The 14782-nt window shown below is 35.1% G+C and overlaps 1 protein-coding gene across 2 annotated transcripts; it reads left to right on the plus strand.

Moving 5' to 3' along the window:
- Window positions 1-531: 531 nt before the first annotated feature.
- Window positions 532-13259, plus strand: LOC143244188 (protein FAM200C-like). Of its 2 annotated transcripts, XR_013024941.1 has the most exons (3): window positions 532-910; window positions 8423-8538; window positions 11080-13259. XR_013024941.1 is itself a non-coding variant. In XM_076488419.1 (2 exons), the coding sequence occupies exon 1, from the start codon at window positions 5501-5503 to the stop codon at window positions 6518-6520; it is 1020 nt and encodes a 339-aa protein (XP_076344534.1). In that variant the 5' UTR covers window positions 4696-5500; the 3' UTR covers window positions 6521-8538; window positions 11080-13259. The 2 variants fall into 2 exon arrangements, 1 of the variants encoding a protein (XP_076344534.1); XM_076488419.1 differs by lacking the exon at window positions 532-910 and having other exon boundaries at window positions 4696-8538.
- The last annotated feature ends 1523 nt before the right edge of the window (window positions 13260-14782 follow it).

A 14782-nucleotide genomic window follows, 5' to 3' on the forward strand; every position in this document is an offset into this window, starting at 1 on the left:
TAGGCTTCGTTTGTAAGCAAGCAAAATGCTATTGTTTGTAATTTTAACGATAATTTTGTTTCCAGGAGATCTGGACATACATAGATCTCATTTGACGATAATGTCCAGAAGGATATTTTACAAGGGTTTTCAGTTCGCTCAGTAAAATCGTATCGGAAAACAGATGTGTTTACTGACAATAACAACAGATACAGTGAATTAACCTGGATTATTTTAAACTTTTCATCTTAAGACTCGTTTGTTTTACAGACACAGAGAAAGCGAGCAGTGCAATCTTAAAGGTTTTATTATTATTTCTTCCAAGACTCGCAACGTCTCGCCGGATATGTGAACTTTCGCGATATCTAACGTTCAGTTCCTGGTGAAACCAGTCAATTCGGTGATAAAGATAGACGACGTACGACGTAACTTCCCGGAAATATAGACAAGATAATATATTTCATGCACTGCACAATAATTGATTGAGCAACATGCTCTATCAGACATTATATAAACTGTTTGCGTAACAAACTTATTCTGCGAACAGAAGTCTTTTACTATAGATAGATAAGAGTTCAATTATAGGCTCGAGTGCTAATAAGGTTAAAATTCAAGACGTGATTTTCGCAGTGGGCAGAGCACATACAGCCTATTGTACAGTTCTATTCTTACAACAACAACAAATATTAGACGTTCCTTTAGTTTGCAGTCTGAGTTCTCAGATTACTCCTGAAGAAGAAAGGTCCACTTTTCGAAAGCGCTCGAGTTATAAGCGTTTCTATTTCAGTTCTATCAAGACTTCTTGACCTACGCGTTTTTAACACATCATGAATATATCACAGCAGGTTAGGGTACAGAAAGGTGTTTATAAACACAGAAACTAGGATGAACTACATTACTTTCTGGGAAAGCTGTTACACATCACAGTCAGGTTAGTGTGTGAGGATAAAGCTAATATATCACCCGAAGGGGGTTAATGTATTAATTATGTTCCAAAACATAAGAAATGGTCACTTATGAGATGAGTATACATACAACTGAACTCACAAGGAAAGCTATCTTTATGTGGTAGAGATTAACTAAACTTATCCAAAAATAACGCAGTTTGTTGTTGTTGTTTAGTAACTCAACAACTTGGATTTTAACGTGACATATTGTAAATAACCCTGTAGATATTCTGTCCAAGAGTTGCCGAACTAATCACTTCCATCAAGTGTAATAAGAGAGAAACTTGCAGAAATTTGTCACCAAGAGAAACTTTTCAGGATAAATATTTCGTCTGGTATTTGATATCTAAGCTCATTTTGGATGAAATATGTTTACAACACGTTTCAGGAACAACACGAAATCATGAATATAAGTGTACATAAGAGTCATTATTACATGAATTCAAAACTTCCAGTGTCGCTCGTGCAAAACTATGTAATTAAACAACAAATGTAACAACAATGAGTTAAGCCTACAAATACAGCGTCTTTTAAGTTATAAACATTCCATTAATCAGTGAAATTAAACATTCCATTACAAAGGGACACCAAGATTTTGAAATGTGCATTAGCATGATTGGTTAAGAACTTTATCTTGCGCTTCTGCGCGTGGAAAAAATCACGCAGATGAATCAGAGCAACTGTTAACAAAGTCGACAAAAGGTTCATAATATCTGCAGTTGTTTCATTTCACGTCTGAATAGGCTTGTTTTCGAAACCAGAATAAGCAGTGACGTATAATATTTGAAAAGTTCACCTACAACAATGTTCGTATTGTTTGGTACTGTCCTAATCATTAAACAAAACAGAGACGGTTTACACTGTTAAGCAATTCTGACATGCAAGAGAATATATTACAAAAACTAATAACAGAATCCTGATGTTAATTACAATATAAGCATGCGTATTATTTTTTTGCACCTTGCGTTAATTAATTTTTATGGTTTCTTTACTGAAAATTTTAATATAAATTTTCTTTTTTGATTTGAAAATTAACATCAATGTTTAGCTGTTTTCCATAAAACAAATACATATTTCTTTTTAATCGCCATAAAGAGCTTCGGAAAAACATGAGTTCTCTCCAAATATTGCAGGTTAATTCCTGAATCTTCTTTTAAACAATATTTGGGAACAAATTAGTTTCCTAATTCAGAGACCAGTATTCATTTAACGGTGTTCAAACGAATTGGTGCCAAACGAACAGTGTAGTTCTTTGTGTACATACGTTTAAAAATATTGCAAGAATTTGGTGTTTCATATTTTACTGTTTGCTTCAAACTTATGTGGTAAAGTACATTTACTATGTAATTCCTTCAACTATTTTACCTCCTAAACTAGGTGGTAAAGTATATTTATAATCATTCTAACTCTTCAGCCATGTGGTAAATTATATTTGCCATGTCCTTCCTTCAATCCAGTTAACTCTTAAACCAACTGTTAAAGTATATTTACCACGTCCATCCTTCAATCCTTTTAACTTTACACGATGTGGTAAAGTATACTTACCATATTCTTTCTTTAATCATTGTAACTCCTAAACCATGTGGTAAAGTATTTTTACAATGTTCTTCCTTCAATCCTTTTAACTCTTAAACAATGTGGTAAAGTATGTTTATCATGTCTTTCAATCAATCATTTTAACTCCTAAACAATGTCGTAAAGTATATTTATTACATCCTTCCCTCAATTTTTATCTCCTGTATCATAAGGTAAAGTATATTTACCATGTCCTTCCTTCAATCCCTTTAACTCTGAAACCATGTTGCAAAGTATACTTACCATGTCTTTCCTTCTACCCTCTTAACTCTTGAACCATATGGTAAAGTATATTTACCGTGTCCTACCTTGAATCCTTTTACCTACTAAACTCTGCGGTAAAGTATAGTTACCATGTCCTTCCTTCAATCCTTTTAACTCCGAAACCATACGATAAATTATATTTATCAAGTCCTCCCTTCAATCCTTTTAACTCCTAAACAATGTGATAAAGTAAATTAACTCTCTCCTCCCTTCAATTATTTTAACTCCTAAACAAGAGATAAAGTGTATTTATCATGTCATTACCTCAATCGTTTTAACACCTAAACCATGTGGTAAAGTATATTTAGCACGGCCTTTCTTCAATCGTTTTAACTCCTAAACCATGTGGGAAAGTGTATTTACCATGTAGTTCCTTCAATCCTTCTAACTTCTAAACGATGCGGTAAAATATATTCACCAATGCCTTCTTTCATATCATTTTAACTCCTAAACCATGTGATGTAGTATACTTACCATGTCATTCCTTCAATCCTTTTAACTCCTAAACCATGTGAAAAGTATATTTACCACGTCTTTTATTCTATCCTTTTATCTCCTAAACCATATGATAAAGCATATTTACCATGTTATACCTTCAATCCTTTTAAATCTTAAACAATATGGTAAAGTATGTTTACCATATCATTCCTTCAATCCTGTTAGCACATTATACAATGTCGTAAACTATATATTTACCAGCTACTTTTTCAATTCTTTTACATCCTAAACAATGTGGTAAAGTATATTTACCATGTAGTTCCTTAAATTTTCTTAACTCCTAAACTATGCGGTAAAGTTTATTTACCATGCCCATCCTTCAATATTTTAACTCCTAAACCATGTGGAAAAGTATATTTACCCTCTCCATTCTTCAATCCTTTTAACTCCTAAACCATGAGGTAAAGAAAATTTATCATGTTCTTCCTTCTACCCTCTTGTCTTTAAACCATGTGGTAAAGTATATTTACCATATCATTTTTTTCAATCTATTTACCTCATAAACTATGTGGTAAGATACATTTAACATGTCCTTCCATCAATCATTTTAACTCTTAATCCATGGGGAAAAGTATATTTACCATGTGATTCCTTCATTTCTTTTACCTCTTAAATCATGTGGTAAGCAATATTTACCATACCATTGTTTGAATCCTTTTACCTTCTATAGCATGTGGTAAACTATATTTACTATGTTCTACCTTCAATCCTTTTAACTCTTAAACCATGTGGTAAAGTACATTTACCATGTCCTTCCTTCATTATTTTATCTCCCAAACCATGTAGTAAAGTATAATTACCATGTCCTTTGTTCAGTATTTTAGCTCCTAAACCATGTTGTAATGTATATATAATATGTTCTTCCTTCAATACTTTTAATTCCTAAACCATGTGGTAAAGAATATTTACCATGACATTCTTTCAGTACTTTTGTCTCCAAACCCATGTGGTAAACTATATTTAGCACGTCCTTCCTTTTACCCTTTTAACACCTAAACCATGTGATAATGTATTTTTCCATGTCTTTCCTTCAATCCTTTAAATTTCTAGACAATGTGGTAAAGTATATTTACTACGTACTTCCCTCAATCCTTTTACCTCCTAAACCATGTGGTAAAGTATATTTACCATTTCATTACTTTAATCCTTTTACCTCCTAAGCCATGTGGTATAGTATATTTACTATGTCCTTCCTTCAGTCCTTTTATCTCCTAAATCATGTCATAAAGTACATATACCATGTCCATCCTCCAACCCATTTAACTCCTAAACCATGAGGCAAAATGTATTTACGATATCCTCCCTTCAATACTTTTAACTCCTAAACAATGTTGTAAAGTATATTTACAACGCTCTTCCTTTAATACAGAGGTTCCCAACCAGTGGGTCGCGACCCCTTGGGGGGTCGCAAAGCCTTGGCAGGGGAGTCGCGTAGCTTTGTTAAAAGTAGCTTGGGATAACATTAATTTTATTTCATGAATTACATTTTCATGCTCTTACATGTTTTTTTGTTTCGGTGCAAAGCAAAACGTGTGCCACGTTAGTTCAATGTCATTAGGTGATATTATGGGTGTATGTATGCGTGCCTGTGAGTGAATGTGCCTGTGTGAATGTGTATGTGTCTGCAACTGTATGTATGTGTGTACTAGTGAGTAGCGAGTATGTGAGTGCACGCGCATGTACGTATACTTGTGTGTCTGTTTAGCTGTGATTAAGTGTGTGTGTGCTCGCTGTCGACACGTGAGTTACATGCTGATTGGTGAATGACGAATCGCGCGACTGGCCACGCTCCCTTCCCTCCCAATACTTACCCCATCATTACTCTACCTGCACCCCCCACAAGTATTCAGTGTAAGATCTACAGTTGCCAAAGCGTTCATTATTCAACATTTTTATTTTATTTTAACAAGGAAATAAGTAAGCAGTAGAGGTGAGTTGTGTCCATGGCTAAACGGCGCAGATACTTAGAATGCTACCTCAACATTGGCTTCACCACTGTGCTCGCCAACGACGGCATCGAGAAACCACAGTGTGTTTTGAAACATCCAGAACACGCAAAGAAGGGTTTGGATTTCTTCAAACGGCATTAACGGTGTCTTAAAAGCCAAAGAATCGATGGAAGTGGGTCGTTTCAGCAGCAGAGTGCAGCCGTAGTGGAAACTTCATATGAGTTTGCATTCGAAATTGCTAAACAAAAAAAGCATCACACGATTGGAGAAACACTTCTTAAATCCTGCATGATGAAAGCAGTAAATCTTATTTTTGGAGAAGCCAGTGCAAAGAAGATGCAGCAAGTATCCCTGTCAAATAATACTATACAGAGGCGCATTTCTAAAATGTCTATGGATGTGAAGGAACAGGTTTTGACTGAAATCAATGGTTCCCCTTTGTTCTCCTTTCAGCTCGACGAGTCAACAGATGTAAGTTCATGTTCTCAGTTGCTTGTGTTTGTGAAATACATTAATTCAGGTGACATCAAAGACGAATTCTTATTCTGCAGTGCACTTGAAACAACAACAAAAGCTGATGATGTCATAGAAAAAGTTTCAACTTTTTTTCAAGACGAAGTTCTTCAATGGGAAAACGTGTGTGGGGTTTATACGGATGGGGCACCGGCTATGCTGGGATCGAAATCAGGATTCCAGTCGAGAATGAAGAAGCTAGCACCTCAAACAAAGGTCATCCACTGCATGATTCACCGATATGCTCTCGCCAGTAAGACTCTCCCTGCCTCTCTGCAGGAAGTGCTTGAATCTGTAATAAAAATTGTAAATTATGTGAAGACGCAAGCACTCAACACTCGCCTATTCAAAGAACTATGGAAAGACATGAATGCTGACCACGAAGTCCTTCTCTTCTACACAGCAGTACGTTGGTTGTCGAAAGGAAACGTTATTAATCGTGTCTTTGAAATGAAAGATGAAATAAAGCTATTCCTGGAGACTAAAGAAAGGAAAGATCTTGTAGCTCACTTCGAAGATGAAGCATGGAATAAAAGGGTTGCGTACCTAGCCGACATTTTTGACCAGCTGAACAAGCTCAATTTGAAGCTTCAAGGAAGGGAAACACATGTTCTCCTTTTTCAAGATAGTCTTCGGGCCTTTGTTTCCAAACTGCAGAACTGGCGTCGGAAAACCAATCTTGGAAACATCGCTATGTTTGAAAAACTTTGTGGAGTGACGGATGAGTCTCAGATCCAACTGGATCAGTTCCTCAAGGATGAGATTACCGAACATCTTCAGTCTCTAAAAAAGTAAGTCGAGCGTTACTTCCCTGAGCTATCACAGAAACAGGAGGCCCTGGTAAGGAACCCATTTTGTACTGAACTTGATGTATCCAGCATCCCACATGATATCCAAGATGAATTCTGGATCTAAGGAACGACTCTTCAGCTCGTGATCTCTTCAAGGTGAAATCCGTGACTCAGTTTTGGTGCGCTATGTATCAGTCATACTCCAAAGTCAGCATGATAGCTTTACGTGTCCTTGTTCCATTTGCTTCTACCTACTTGTGTGAGGCAGGATTTTCCACTCTTGTCAATATAAAAACAAAGAATAGGAACAGATTGGATGTTGAAGTTGACATGAGACTGGCTCTAACAAACGCTCGGCCACGAATTTCAAAGCTTGCTGCTGAAATGCAACATCAGGCATCTCACTAGCTGGATTGGATAGCTGTTCAATCCTATGTTAATATTATTTTAAGAAATATATGTTCTTTTTGTGAATTCAGGTTGGACCAATGTGATTTAATTTGCTAATAAATAATTACAGAATTTTTAAATATTTTTTAGATGTTTCTTTCCCTCTCCTTCATAGAAAAGAAAAGAAAAATTAAGCTGCTGATAGTAAGCCCTAAGTAGGGGGTCACATGGGTTTCAAACTTTTAGGTAAGGGGTCGCGAGTGCCAAAAGGTTGGGAACCCCTGCTTAATCCTTTTAACTCTTAATCCATGTTTAAATTATATTTACCATGTCCTTCCTTTAATATTTTTAACTCTTGAATCATGTGGTAAAGTATATTTACTACACCTTCCTTTAATCCTTTTATTTCTAAACCGCGTAGTAAAGTATAATCACCATGTCCATCCTTCAATATTTTTAAACTTTGCTGAGAAGCACCAAACATGGGACGTGGAAAAGTGGAAGAAGGTTTTGTTCTCTGATGTTAAAACATTTTACCTGGATGGTCCAGATGGCTTCCAACGTTACTGGCACGATAAGGATATGCCACCGGAGACATTTTCTACACGACACAGTGGAGGAGGTTCCATCATGGTCTGGTGTGCTTTCTCCTTCCATGGAATAATGGAGCTTCAGGTTATACAGGGGCGTCAAACAACGGCTGACTACATTGGCATGTTGGAGAGAGCATCCTTATTGACTGAAGGCCCTCGCTTGTGTGGAAATGACTGGATCTTTCAGCAGGACAACGCTGCAATCCACAATGACCGCAGGACAAAGGACTCTTTCATGGCGAATAACGTGATTATTTTGGACCATCCAACGTGTTCGCCCGAACTGAACCTCATTGAAAATTTTTGGGGGTAGATGGCAAGGGAAATCTATAGAAATGGACCTCAGTTCCAAACAATGCATGATCTTCGTGAAGCTATCTTCACCACTTGGGATAACATACCAGCCAGCCTTCTGCAAACGTTTATATCGACCATGCCAAAGCGAATGTTTGATGTTATTTTCAATGACGGCCATGAAACTCACTACTGAGACCTCTTGTTGGACATTTCATACCCTGTTAAGGACCTTTTTTTTGGTATGGTCTTAAACTTTTGACCAACTAGTATTTAGGCTAATTTCATTGTGCTCACATTTTCCCTATTAAATGCTAAAAAAGTTTTTTATTTTTATTTTCCCTTTTCTTATTTTCATCTTTCGAAGCTTTACTCAAATAAGTGGTTGAATCTAACAACGCAAAATGCCTATTTTTTCTTTATGTTCATTGGCCAGCAGTGTATATAAAATGTGCTGAAACCAAGTACCTAACTGATGGATATTTATAAAAAGTTTTGAAAATTCTCTCAAGAATTTAGAACTGTTTGTTTGTTTGTTTTTATTACTAAAACATAACTCTTCAATGGTTTATGTGTGCTCTGTCTATCACGAGTATCAAAACCTGTTTTTAGTGTTATATGTTTTACAGCTTATCGCTGAGCCCCTGGAGAGGAGGCAGGAATATGAAATAGACCCGATACGAAAGTTATGTACCTTCCTAGCACCAGACGGCAGCACGTGACTTTCAAGAGCAATATTTAAAACGTATGTTACTGAACATTTTTAGTGTTCTTAGATTAGAATAAGCGGTTCGCGGTAACTGGCCTGGGAATTCCACGTTTTTCATACATGTTATTAGGTACTCTAAACTTTTCTTGGCAAAATATCGTGGATTAGAGAAAATCACATATCGATCTTACGACGGGTATTGCTTTTGAACGCTCGTGACGTTGAAGCTTACATTGTAGTTTTGTATACCAAACATTATAGCTAAAACAACAATTTTCTGTTGTGTATGTGTGTATGTTTATATGTTGGGAGGTACGTAATAAAAGTCGTTTTTACTTGGCACTGTTTCATTTATAGTTTATGTGTAAGGAGGTCATAGATCATTATTTTCAAGAATGTAAAACACGCAAGAACACTGTTCGAAGCACGTGATATTTTGCATCACGCCATCTACATCCATTCTGCTCTGTCAACACTTTCAATCGCTGAAACCGATACTCTTAACTCCTTACATTCTCAATCCTTATTCTGGTGCTTAATTATTTAGTTCGTAATAAATAGTTAAAACTTGTAAATATTGTTACACAAATTGTACCAAAGGTTCATTTCGTTTAAGGAATTGGACTATAACCTCCTATTTCAAAATATTTCAAAGAATAACATCATTTCTCAAAATTATTATAATTTAGCACACAGAGTTTAATTTATTAAGCCAATATTGGCTTTGTTTTATCCCTGATATTTATTGTTACAGCTTGTTTGTTTGTTTTAGAGTGAAGCCATATTGGACTCTCTGGTGTATTCATTGCGGGGAATCAAATTCCTGACTTTAGCGTTTGAAATTTGAAAATTTACTGCTCTCCCAAAAATTCCGGCAAAGCTACACAAGGGCTAAGTGCGCTATCAATATCCAGTTTTACACGTTATAGATTAGAGAACAGGCAATTACTCAAAATCACCCGTCGCGGTATCTTAGGATACTCTATTACCAACACACATTTAGATTGATTGTCATATTATAGCGCACTCATGGCTGAAAGGGCGAGGATGCGTGGTGACAGTTTTCGAACCAGCGACCCTCAGATAACGAACCGAGAGCCCTAAACATCAAAGCGTGTCAGGCCATTGTCACAGAGTGCCCTAGGATAACCCAGTTCTTACCTCACAAACAAATGATTCAAAACTCGCACACAAAGTACATCAAGTTATGTTTACAGTTACATTTTTAGTTTACTCATTTCTAGCTTCATGCTTTTATTTCCCTTTGCAACTCGAACTCGACTTTGATAAATTATTCCAAATCCTGGAAAGGATGCTCTAAACCGAAATGCCTTACACCTGATAATCCCAATTTTTGTTTTTCTTTGTGACGTCTATCTTCCTTTTTGTTCCCGGTGGGTGGAGAGCAGTAAGTTAACATATTTACAACTTTAAAATCTAAAGTTCAGTTCCCCCTGGTGGACAGAGCAGATGGCCTAATATGGCTTTGCTCTAAACACAAACAAACAAACATTCAAAATTTTTTTGTTCTCTTTCAAAATGCCGTTAACACATTGATAAATATTTTCAGTCCTGAGTTTGATGTTTCATGTTTCTTCAGATTAGCTTCCTCGCAACCTACAGGTACCTTCACATATTACCGTTTCTATTGTCCTTCAGTAGATCATACGACTTTCTCCATTGCACACTGATTATATCCTCCTGTTCATAATTATATTTGATTAGGGCCATATTTAGTTATTCACATGCAATGTTACATTGTTTATAACAACGTGTGAAAGGCTTCTTACGAACACTCTTCTGACGTGTGTAATGGTAACACTTTATTACACACGATGAAGACATCAAAATGGCGTGGCTTTTCATGTGTTTTTGTGTTGCTTTTAGAAAGCAGAATTAATTCTTTGAAAGTACACGTCGATGCTTGTTTCATACTTCTATATAAAACGGTGAAATGTAGAAATGTAAAAATACAGGTGGAACAACTGGTCTAAACAGTTGATGAAACAGCTGTGGAGGTAGGTTTAACAGATGTTGTGACTGAGTTCCGTTTATCTGCTTCTCGCTAGGGTTAGATAATTCCTGGTTTGTAATGCCACACTTTTTTATTTTTTTCCTAATTGCTAGACAGAACCGATCCTTTAAAGTTGTCCAAGTGTATATATGTGTTATAAAGAACTTGAGGACAAAAGCTAGAAAACTTGAAAGAAAACTAAGAAAACAAAAAACAACTATTGCTAATTTAATATCCTGATCTAACTAAGAATTGTCATAAAACAATAAGTCATAACGATTAAAATACATCGATTAGTTCTTTGGAAAACCTTTCTGTTATCAACCGTTTTATAAATATGTTTTCACTTTTCTTAAATGCAAGGTGCTGTCCCCCCGTCGGTGGCAAAGCGGCATGTCTACACACTTACAACGCTAGAAACTGGGTTTCGATACTCATAGTGGGTAAAGGACTGTGTAACTTTGTGCTTGAATACAAACAAATAAATCCTTCAGGTTCTGTATTAACATAACATAGTTTCGATAAAACATCACCAAGGTGAAATTGTTTTTGTTTATTTCCAGAATCTCGTGCAAAGGTTCTCCAAGGCCATCTATCTTCACTAGTTGTACTTAATTTTCATGTTATATACTAGAAGGAAGGAATTTAGTCAACGCCACTTACCACCAACTGTTCATCTATTCTTTTATCAACGAAAAGTGGGATTGATGGTAACTTTCTAACGCCCTTACGGATAAAAGAGTATGTTCGGCGGCGGGATTCCAACACGTGACCCACAGTCTGCGAGCCGTTTCCCCCATAACTATTACGTCATAAGAGACAGATTGGGAAGGAAAGGAGGATATTTGTTTTTCCAATTAGTGCAATAATTTGTCAAATACGTTTGTTCTACTTTTTGACTGACGAATAAATTTTAGTAATTTTTTTTTATGTAATAGCGGAACATAGTGATAAATCTTTTCATAAACCAAACCACGTTTATTATTCTACCATTGCATGAATCCTTTACAGTTATTAGCCGAGAGCACGCCATGTGTAGGAAATATTTTAAATGTTGTCTTCAAAACATGGGTTACAAATTGATTCAATCTTGCACAGTTGTCGAGGCTGTTGCCATCAAGGCTGACGTCACAGCAGAAGTCTGCCGACAACAACTTATTTCATCACAGCCAAAACACGTTGATTCATTTAGGCCTATTTTACAACCAACGTTGGAAATCATTTTCAGTAAGTTTAATGTTAAAATTAAATTGTCTCTTACTTTAAAGGTTTAATAGGTATGATGATTTGTGTGTTTGTATAAACAGGTTTGTACTTTAGAGGTTTACTGGGTTTGATCACATGGCGATTTGTTGTTTTTTTTTAAACAGCTCTTTACTTTAAAGGTTTAATGGGTATGATCACATGGCGATTTGTTTGTTTGTTTAAATACGTGTGTACTTTAAAGGTTTACTAGGTATGATTATTTGTTTGTTTAAACAGGTTTGTACTTTAAAGGCTTACTGGGTATGATTACATGACAATTTGTTTGTTTATTTGCTTAAATAGGTCTGTACTTTAAAGGTTTACTAGATATGATCACATGATGATTTGTTTGTTTAAACAGGTGTTTACTTTAAAGGTTTACTGTGAATGGTCACATTATGATTTGTTTGTTTGTTTAAACAGGTCTATACTTCAAAGGTTTACTAGATATGATCATTTTGTGATTTGTTTGTTTGTTTAAACTGTTGTATACTTTAAAGGTTTACTGTGTATGGTCACATTATGATTTGTTTGTTTGTTTAAACAGGTCTATACTTCAAAGGTTTACTAGATATGATCAGATGATTATTTGTTTGTTTGTTTAAACTGTTGTATACTTTGAAGGTTTACTGTGTATGATGACAGGACGATTTGATAATCAGTGATGTCGAGAAAACCCACTTGTAGAGAAAAATACATATGTAAAAATGGCTCGTTTGGTTTGAGAAAATATTTATGTATAGGAGCGAACAACACTTCGACCATCTTCGGTCATCGTCAGGTTCACAAAGAAAGAAAGAACAGGCACAAAACTAAGGTCTATACTATGTAAAAACTACACTGACAAACACCACACCAACATTATTTATAAAATACAATGTGATAACTGCCACGACTTCTATATTGGAGAAACAAGTAGAAAAATGGAAACCAGATTCAAAGAACATAAAAAGTTACCTTCACACGTTTTCGAACACTGCAAGTCAAATAAACACAACATAACCATAGAAAACACTCAAATACTAAATAAAGAAACAAACACAAAATTAAAGAAGTCTTACTTATACAACAACTCAAGCCCAAAATAAACCAATACAAAGGAACACCGTTTTACCTATATTAAAAATATATATTATATTATATTATATATATTCAAACATCTAAGTACGCCCTCTACATTCATAAACTCAGTTACACAATCCCCTTCAAACATGTTGTCAGCTATCCGTCAGTTACCTCTTTCTTTCTTTGTGAACCTGACGATGACCGAAGATAGTCAAAACGTTGTTCGCTCCTCTACATAAAAATTTTCTCAACCCAAACGAGCCGTTTTTACATATATATTTTTCACATGACGATTTATTGTTTGTTTGTTTATACAGGTGTGTACTTTAAAGGTTTACTGAGTATGATTACATGATGATTTGTTTGTTAAAACAGGTGTGTATTTTAAAGGTTTACTAGGTGTGATCACATGACGATTTATTGTTTGTTTGTTTATACACAAAGGTTTACTAGGTATGATCACATGACGATTTGTTTATTTAAACAGATCTGTACTTTAAAGGTTTACTAGGTGTGATCACATAATGATTTGTTTATTTAAACAGGTGTGTACTTTAAAGGTTTACTAGATATGATCAGATGATTATTTGTTTGTTTGTTTAAACTGTTGTATACTTTAAAGGTTTACTGTGTATGATGACAGGACGATTTGATAATCAGTGATGTCGAGAAAACCCACTTGTAGAGAAAAATACATATGTAAAAATGGCTCGTTTGGTTTGAGAAAATATTTATGTAGAGGAGCGAACAACACTTCGACCATCTTCGGTCATCGTCAGGTTCACAAAGAAAGAATGAACAGGCACAAAACTAAGGTCTATACTATGTAAAAACTACACTGACAAACACCACACCAACATTATTTATAAAATACAATGTGATAACTGCCACGACTTCTATATTGGAGAAACAAGTAGAAAAATGGAAACCAGATTCAAAGAACATAAAAAGTCACCTTCACACGTTTTCGAACACTGCAAGTCAAATAAACACAACATAACCATAGAAAACACTCAAATACTAAATAAAGAAACAAACACAAAATTAAAGAAGTATTACTTATACAACAACTCAAGCCCAAAATAAACCAATACAAAGGAACACCGTTTTACCTATATTAAAAATATATATTATATTATATATATTCAAACATCTAAGTACGCCCTCTACATTCATACACTCAGTTACACAATCCCCTTCGAACATGTTGTCAGCTATCCGTCAGTTACCTCTTTCTTTCTTTGTGAACCTGACGATGACCGAAGATAGTCAAAACGTTGTTCGCTCCTCTACATAAAAATTTTCTCAACCCAAACGAGCCGTTTTTACATATATATTTTTCACATGACGATTTATTGTTTGTTTGTTTATACAGGTGTGTACTTTAAAGGTTTACTGAGTATGATTACATGATGATTTGTTTGTTAAAACAGGTGTGTATTTTAAAGGTTTACTAGGTGTGATCACATGACGATTTATTGTTTGTTTGTTTATACAGGTGTGTACTTTAAAGGTTTACTAGGTATGATCACATGACGATTTGTTTATTTAAACAGATCTGTACTTTAAAGGTTTACTAGGTGTGATCACATAATGATTTGTTTATTTAAACAGGTGTGTACTTTAAAGGTTTACTAGGTATGATCATATGACGATTTGTTTATTTAAACAGATCTGTACTTTAAAAGTTTACTAGGTATGATCACATAATGATTTCTTTATTTAAACAGGTGTGTACTTTAAAGGTTTACTAGGTGTGATCACATGATGATTTGTTTATTTAAACAGGTGTGTACTTTAAAAGTTTACTAGGTATGATCATAGTGCTATCCTCTGACTGTTATTTCACACCTTAACCAATTCTTCAACCATAATGGTAATCACAGGCTGTTGTTTTCAAATATCAACTTATGGTTCTTGTAATGCTATTCTCTGACTGTTATTTTCATATATCAA

This window comes from Tachypleus tridentatus, chromosome 2, assembly GCF_004210375.1.
Source record: "Tachypleus tridentatus isolate NWPU-2018 chromosome 2, ASM421037v1, whole genome shotgun sequence".
In the NCBI taxonomy this organism is placed as follows: Eukaryota; Metazoa; Arthropoda; class Merostomata; order Xiphosura; family Limulidae; genus Tachypleus; species Tachypleus tridentatus.